The sequence below is a fragment of the Nothoprocta perdicaria genome, unplaced genomic scaffold (assembly GCF_003342845.1).
Source record: "Nothoprocta perdicaria isolate Ctin4 unplaced genomic scaffold, notPer1 scaffold_12, whole genome shotgun sequence".
In the NCBI taxonomy this organism is placed as follows: domain Eukaryota; kingdom Metazoa; phylum Chordata; class Aves; order Tinamiformes; family Tinamidae; genus Nothoprocta; species Nothoprocta perdicaria.
Genome location: NW_020454316.1, coordinates 920,527 through 928,216, shown reverse-complemented (window position 1 = coordinate 928,216; position 7,690 = coordinate 920,527). Strand labels below are relative to the sequence as shown.

The 7,690-nt window shown below is 57.5% G+C and overlaps 2 protein-coding genes across 2 annotated transcripts in view; one reads left to right on the top strand and one right to left on the bottom strand.

Moving 5' to 3' along the window:
* The window catches only part of ZDHHC4 (zinc finger DHHC-type containing 4), a 5,941-nt gene extending 5,468 nt beyond the window's left edge, over positions 1 to 473 (bottom strand). Inside the window, exon 1 of the mRNA XM_026053890.1 lies at positions 369 to 473. Coding sequence (XP_025909675.1) covers positions 369 to 473 — 105 coding nt within the window. The remainder of the gene's footprint in view (positions 1 to 368) is intronic.
* A 1,833-nt stretch (positions 474 to 2,306) lies between these two features.
* GRID2IP (Grid2 interacting protein) overlaps positions 2,307 to 7,690 on the top strand; it is a 41,495-nt gene continuing 36,111 nt past the window's right edge. Inside the window, exons 1-2 of the mRNA XM_026053889.1 lie at positions 2,307 to 2,367; positions 7,522 to 7,682. Of these exons, the coding sequence (XP_025909674.1) occupies positions 2,307 to 2,367; positions 7,522 to 7,682 (222 nt within the window). The remainder of the gene's footprint in view (positions 2,368 to 7,521; positions 7,683 to 7,690) is intronic.

Genomic DNA, 7,690 nt, shown 5'->3' with positions numbered 1-7,690 from the left:
CGAGCAGGGCATCCCTGAGCAGGACACCCGGAGCAGGACACCCCCGAGCAGGACACCCCGAGCAGGACACCCCCGAGCAGGACAACCCGAGCAGGACACCCCGAGCAGGACACCCCGAGCAGGACACCCCCGAGCAGGACACCCAGCGCCACAGAGGCCCGTGCTTTGCACTGCCACCTTGGCCGGGTTTTTGGCAGGTGGAGGGAAGCGCTCTCCTACTTCTGATCTCAGTGCTCCCCTAGGAGCAGAGGTGACGGACTGCGACACACGGCCTGCAGCACCCCAAACCCGCACAGCGGCCGCTTCCCACGCAGCAGCAAGGCAAGCGGCGCCGATGTCCGCCGGCGCAGGCCAGGCCGGTGGCTCACCCGGGCCGCGGCGCGGCGCGGCCTCCTCCCCGCGCGCAGGCAGAGCAGCGCGGCCGTGGCGGCCACGCAGCACACGTAGAGCACGAGGAGCGTCGCGAAGTCCATGGCGAGCCCTGCCGAGCACGCGGGCTGTTGGCAGCGCGCGGAGCCGCCCGCGCCGAGCGCTCCCACGCCGCGCGCGCGCCCGCCAGCGCTCCCCGGGAAGGAGGCGCCGCGAGGCCCGGCGACGGGCACAAGGCCCCGCGCGAGGCAGTGGCCGTTATTTCAAGGAGACGTTCCCGTATTCCTGCGCTTCCCCAGCACGGGGAGCACCTGGAAAGCACCCGAGGCCTTGGAAGGCCGTGGGGGGGGGGCGGCTTGTTAAAATGGGCCTGCTGGGGGGGACAGGGACACAAAATGCGAGAAGACACCTCCATTACAGGGGACGGGGGGGGGCACCGAGACAGGGGACACCCCCAGGGGACCAGTCCAGGGGACACCCCCAGGACACCCATTCCAGGGGACACGGGGGCACCCCCAGGCCCTGAGAGGGCAGCAGGCCGGAGGGAGGCGGGCAGGAGGGCGGCTGGCGCCGGGGGCGACACCAGGGACCGGCCGTGTGGACGGCCCGGCCTGCACAAGGACCGGGGATGGGGGGGGGGGGGTCCCGTCCTTGTCCCCCCGCCCCGCAGCGCCCCGCGGAGCCGCTCACCGCCGCCCCTCCTCCCCAGGACGGCTAATGGAGCGCCGACAGCGCTCGGGGATCGCCTGCGAAGGCGTTGCCTAGCAACCGGGAGCCACCCGGAAGTGGTGGCGGCGGCGCGAGGCCTCGCTGGGCCGGCCGCACCAACCGCTGAAATGTGGCCCGTCCCGCCCGAGCCGAGCCCGAGCCGAGCGGGGCCGCGGGGACAAACAGTCACACAAATACACACACACACACACACACACACACACACAGAGGTGACGCACAGGCGGCGTGCAGACCACCGCCAATGTGCGGAGGTCGGGGGGACAAGGCCACCACATGGCACGGGGGACATGGCCAGAGGGGGAACCCGCCCAGGGTTGGGGCCTGCACTGGTTCGTAATAAAGTGAAGTGAAGTGAAGTGAAATGAAATGAAATGAAATGAAATGAAATAATAAAATAAAATAAAAATAAAAGTTAAAAGATAGTGTCTCTATTCATGGAAGCATTTGGAAAAATCAGGGCTCAGCCCTGCTGGTGAGTGGTTGGTGAGCGGAGCCGAGACGGGCGGCCCTGGGGAGGGAAAGGGAATTAGTTAGGAGCGTCACGAGTGTCAGATGTAGCCGCTGCGGGACAAGAGCAGTGGGAAGGGTCTGTGGATGGAGCTAGAAAGCAGCCTGCTGCTCCTGAACCGCTTCACACCGCAGCTCTGCTCTTTGTGTGAGGCCCTTCCCCTGCTTCCACAGCAGGAAAGGAAGAATAAAGTGACAGAGGGAACGTCAGGGTGAAATCATTTCGCTGTGTCGGGAGCTGCTGTGGCCCGAGGCGGCTCGTTGCAATGCGAGCCGAAGGGAAAAGACGTGGGAAAAGTCCCCTGCTCTCAAAGCAGGACGTGATCCGGAAGGTTGAAATGTCCCACCTAGCTCTGTGTGGCACTAAAACCTGTGTTGCTTTCAGAAAGTTGAAAAAAATGCATCATATTTGTTGCAGCAGGTGAAATCCCCCTGGCTTGTGCAGAGGCTCTGGGGGTTATTGACTCTATCCGGCAGCGAGCAGCCTCCTCCAGCACCAGACGTCCCCGATGCTGTAAAAACCGGTGAATTAGCGGCCCTTGGGCAGCGATGGATGGGCACGGTTAGAGGCAGAGGTGCGGGGGGTCCCGCGGCCGTCAACTGAAACCACGCGGCGCTGATCAGGTTACCGGCCGGCTCGGGTTTGCCGGAGAACCCACGCGGCCGCCGCGTAACCGATCCAGAGCCCGGAGGCTGCGGTGATGGTCGGCCAGCTCGCCGCCTCGCTGCCGCCTGCCGCCGGCGCCGTCCCGGCCGCCACAGGTAAGCCTTGCGAGCACGCGGGACGGGTGCGCGCGACGGCGGGACGAGCCGCACGCCCAGGCGGGCTGGCCACGAGGTTGTGTTCGGGAAAGGGATCCTCTTTTCCTCCTTCCCCTGCTGAGCAGCGATGCAGCAGGCTAGAGGCCGGGAGAGGCAGAAATGCAGCCTGGATTCCCTGGGCTCCGCTCTCCCGGAGCGCTAGCGCGGAGCGCGGCCGCTCTGCTCCTGCCACAGAACACTGCAAAGGAGGTTGGGTTTTTCCCCTGCTGACAGCGAGCACAAACTGTATCGTGCTCCGAGTGCAGCAATATCTGCAATGTTAGCTGTATCCCTGTGAGTTTGGCAAGGTGCGAAGCGGCCCTTGGCTGGGCCGCTGGCGTTACTGTGAGTGCTGTGCAAAACCGTGTGGATTGTTTGTCTGCAACGTGTGACATGGAGTTTTAAAATAAAATAACACATTCCTGGGGCACAGAGCGGGCACCAACAGAAGTAAATGCAGTGAGTACCATGGAGCCACTGAACAGGCACTGGCACCGGCTCTGCTCTGAGCTCTAGTCCCTAGCAGCCTAAACTAGCAACCTCTAGATCTAGCAACCTAAATGCAGCAAAAGTCAGTTACAAGTTTTGTCAGGTGTGGAAATCTACACCTTAGATCTTTCTTATCCATAGCTTTAGCCTGGAATTCCATAATTAATTTCTTGCAAGGCCTGAAATTTGTTGTCTATGTCTTAATGCATTTTGTCACTTAAAAATAGTGAGAAAGGAAGCCATCCTTCATTTTGCCATTTGCTCCTTGCTCAGTGCTCCTGCTTCCCAGGCTGCACAGGGGCAGTGACCAACTATCCCAGTTTCCTAGTTCTTCTCTAATCAGGATATTCTTGCTAGGCTACCGGGGCACGCCGGGAACGTGCTGGCCGCAGCAGCGGGAGCGCGTCTGCGCTCCACGCTTGTGTTTCACCTTGGGTGACTTTGCTGCCCACAGGAGGAGGAATCGGAGCCAGCAGCTCCGCAGGATCCTCAGGCGCCTCTGCCAACACGTGTCACTTTGGCACCGACCTCCCCCTTGCCGCGTTCCCCCTCCCGCCGCTCCTGCCAGCGAGCCCTGATCCAAATCTGCAGCCCTGCTTTCCCACCCAGCATTCAACCTCCTAAACCACGGCAGGGGAGTTCAGGACTAAATCATTCCATACAGGCCTCTAGTTCTGCCACGGCATCTCATTCCTGCAGTGCCTGTTCTTTTCCCGAACAAATGCAATACCCGCTGAGGCTGGATCTGGTGATGGGAGCGCGCCAGGTTAGCCAGGGGCTTGCAATGCTCTTTGACTTCGCAGCCCCACGTGTTTATGGCCACACAAATCACATCCCTTTCTTCTGGCTTCACATCTGGGGATGTGGCAACCTGCACAAGAGAACTGGAAAAGAGGCCTGAAAAAGGGAAATAACAAGAGAAAAGGCTGGTTAGACAGCGGTGTTCTTCTAATGCAAAGGATTCTTTCTGTGAACAAACAAACGAACAAAAACCTCTTGCAAATCTGTGTAGGAAAACCAGTCAGGTATAAACCTCCCCTGGGAATCAGACCCTGGAGCAGAGGTGGCTGAGGACTGCCACACTCATCACAAATGGCAGGCACAGGCGTCACAACAGTTTGTTCAAAATAACACCTCTGAAACCCCCAGGAGTCAACTTTATGGTGGAAGACATTCCCCTTCCATGCACCAAGGACCTCATATTGGGCAAATCTGGTTTCTGCAAATTCACAACCCCTTAGGACAGAAGGGACATGGCATGAAGCCCTCTCATCTCCAGCAAAGTGTCCCCCTGGCCTGGGCACGTGGGTGCTGGACCGAGCAGAGCAAGAGGTGGAAGGAGGCAGGTTGCCCACCTGCTGCAGCGGTGACACGTTCACGGGCAGGAAGGCGTTAGCGGGAGGAAGAGCCCCGCAGCGCCGTGTCCGTGGACGAGCTGGCTGCGCAGCTCCCTGCAGCTCCCGCTCCCAAACGCTATTCAAGCCCGTGTCAAGTGCCCCACATCAGAGCTTCCCGTGGGGCTGTTTCACATCCAGCCCACGCTGGTGCAGCCAAGGGAAGGGTTCCTATCAGCGTATCTCTGGCGCGGGCTCCTGCTTGTGCTGCTGTTGCAGCAGGACGTGTAATACCCTAAAACCTCTTAGCTTGCTAAGCCGTGGGATCCCTAAGTGCTGAGGATGCAAAAGAGAAAAGCAGCAGGAGCAGCTTAATGTGGCGCCGGTGCCCACGCGGGGCCGTGTCCTGCGGGACCATCTCCGCTCCCGCGCTGAGCACGGCCTCGGTGTCTACAGCGCAAATGACAAACATTACAGGAGAGAGCGGTTTTGATGGCGTTAGTCGAGGCCCCACAATGGCTGCAGCATATTCCATGTTTTCTGGCAGACAGACTGCCCAAGCCTCCAGTTTTCTGCCCAGATCACCTGTTAAAAGGACCAAGTAAGCGTGCGCATGCCCAGGCTACCACGGGAGCTGAGGGGAGCACCACGTTCTGCTGCTTTGGAGCCACCGTCTTTCCAGATTTGCCCGGGTGGATTTCCCCACGTGATGACCCCTAATCTGTTTTGCCTCCTTCCAGGTCTTAATTCCACTCAGATCTGCAGCCTCAGGGCAGCACTAGGCTCAGCCAGCACCAGCAAGGTAACGAGTCTGTCCATAGTGCTTGCAATGAAAATGAAGCTAATTAGAACAGAAGGAGAGACTTTTATCCCTGTGCCTGCTGCTAGTTCGGGGTGCCTGGCAGGGTGCAGCTCCGGGGTAAGACGATTGGGAAGCCGATATAACGACTGCCTTATGTGCATGGGGGGAGAAACCCTGCCGAGAATTGCAGCGCTCCTGCCCGGAGCGGCCCCAGCTCCAGGGATGCGGCATCCTGCCTGCTCCCGGGCTCCAGGGATGCTCCCCCAGGCAGTCCGGGAAGCTGCTCCGTGGACGCCGGAGCTGGGAGCTGCTGCGAGGAGCCGGGATGCGTGCGGGCAGGCGCTACAGCCTTCAAGGAGAAGCAGGAAGGGGGAGCTTCAAAGCCGCAGCGGGACAAAGCGGCTCCCGCCGGGACCCTGCTAGGCTCAGCGCGGCGGCTGCAGCTCTGTGAGTGCTTTCCTGCTCGCACAGCCCTCGCTGGGAGACGGGAAGGGGTCATGGCCGTTCCCAGCGCAGGGTCGGCGCCGCCGGCTCCGGCTCCTCGGCTCGCTGCGGTGCTCGGCACGGGGAGGCCACGCTCCTGGTGCCTCCCTGCGCTTAGGGGCTCCTGCTGGTGCCCCAAACCTGCCAGAGCCCCAAACCCCAGCCCAGCACCCCAAACCTGCTAGCACCCCAAACCCCTGCCCAACACCCTGGTGGGGTTGAGGCTTTTGCTCTGACGGGTTCATTTTGTTGTGCCGAACTTGCCTCTGGGCCTCAACCTCAAGTTCTGCCTCCCTGTCCTTGACATCTACACATGTTGATATAGTCTAACAATTTCATTTTCTTTTTATATAATAATCATGATATTTATGTATCATTTTTGTCAGCACTGCTGTACAAAGGACAGGGGTTTTTTTTATGTTTATGGTGTCAGTTGCAGCATATTGTTTGGTTCTTTTAGTATTTTCTTATAAAATAACCCTCCCGGGGCCCTTTACAGTACAGTATTGAGTAGCTGTTTGCAATAGCAGACCAGACTAGTTATTAACACACTTTTCTGCAGTAATGCTCTGTTCCCTGCTGCCCTCACACTCCTCTCCGAGCAAGCTGTTCCATATTACCTCTGCTGAAAGTGAACGTTAGAAACATGTCTTTCATCTCTTTGGACCATAATAGGATATTCAACAGTGTTTTCATCTCCGCTGAATTTTGCACAAAGCAGGGAAGATCTCTCCCAGAAATGTCTCTTGGTCATTCAGATCATAGGCAGGTCATCCCGACAGTGATGAGATGAAGATGTGAAATGGTTCTTTACCTTTATGTGGTCCTGAGTTTCCCAATGGGCCCTAACAAGCTGTGCGAGCACAGGGAAGGCAGAAAGCGGCTGCTGTGGGGCAAATAAGACAGGAGATGCACAGATATCTCTGTAAGATGACTTAACAAGACAAAATAATTTAAATGTATATTCATTTTTGTAAATGCTTAATGTGTGTTAAGTAACACAATTGAAATAAATGTGGAAATAGAAAGCATCTTCTCTGACAGCTGAGATCAAATGAAGTGAAAATCCCCATGCAGATTAATTTAGCAAGTGTCAATGGAGAATCAATGTGTGTACTTACACATCCTGAGGGTCCAACACACCTTGCAAGGGGCTGTTGTTTTTCTGTACTGCACGTAAAGCTTCAAAATCCCAAGGTCCGAGTGCAGCTTCGGCACGGACAACTCCTATCCGTTAGTGGCTGAGGTGCCCTGTTTCTCCTTCAACACTGAGTCCACGGAGGCAGGGTCTGACTTCAAAATAACAAGTCCTTGTGAAGAGGCTCCCCCCAGGTAGCGAGGCTAATGCTGCACGCAGGACACTTCTGGCCTGCTCGCTCCTGGGGGGCAAAAGGAAATATCCCCAGCAAGGCTGAGAGGAGCTGACGAATTCTCATTAAAACGTTTTTGTAGCTTGCAACTGCAGAAAACACCGAATCATAGAATCGTTATGGTTGGAAAAGACCTTCAAGATCATCGAGTCCAAGCGATGCTGAGTTTTGGGACGAGTTAGTTAAAATAGAGCTGTCTCAAATTACTGCCTGAGCTATTTATTAACGTGACATGTCAGAATTATGAAATAATTGTTTTGCTGCACAGGTAACTGTAAGCAAGAGACTGAAGCCATCTCCATGGGCAAGGTGGGTTATGTACATGCAGCCAGCAGGTGAAACCCGGGCTCATGTGCTGGCTTTTCATGTTAAACATCAATGTTTCATTCAGTTCCACTTGTTTCCTCATTGCTCATTGCCCTGGCAGGGCTGGCAGAAGAATAAAAGCCATTTTTAGGGAGCAAAACAATGCACCAACATGATGAGCATCCCCTTTTGCAGCCTTTCTGCTCCAGGTGCAAGCACGGAGTGGGGACCAGAGCGCAGGCTCGAGGAAGCCGCATGGCCCTCGCAGGGCTTGGCCTTGTCCGCAAGGGACAGAACCAGCTCAGCCCCTTTTCTCCCGCTTCCTTTGCAGTTGCCGCGATGCCGACGAGCAACGAGGAGTGGCCCGAGGCGTTTGGCTTCCAGCTGGGCGGCACGGGCCCGTGCTACGTGCTGGCGGTGGAGGACGGCAGCAGCGCGCACGCGGCCGGGCTGCGGCCCGGCGACCAGCTGCTGGAGCTGGAGGGGCGGCCGGTGTGGCG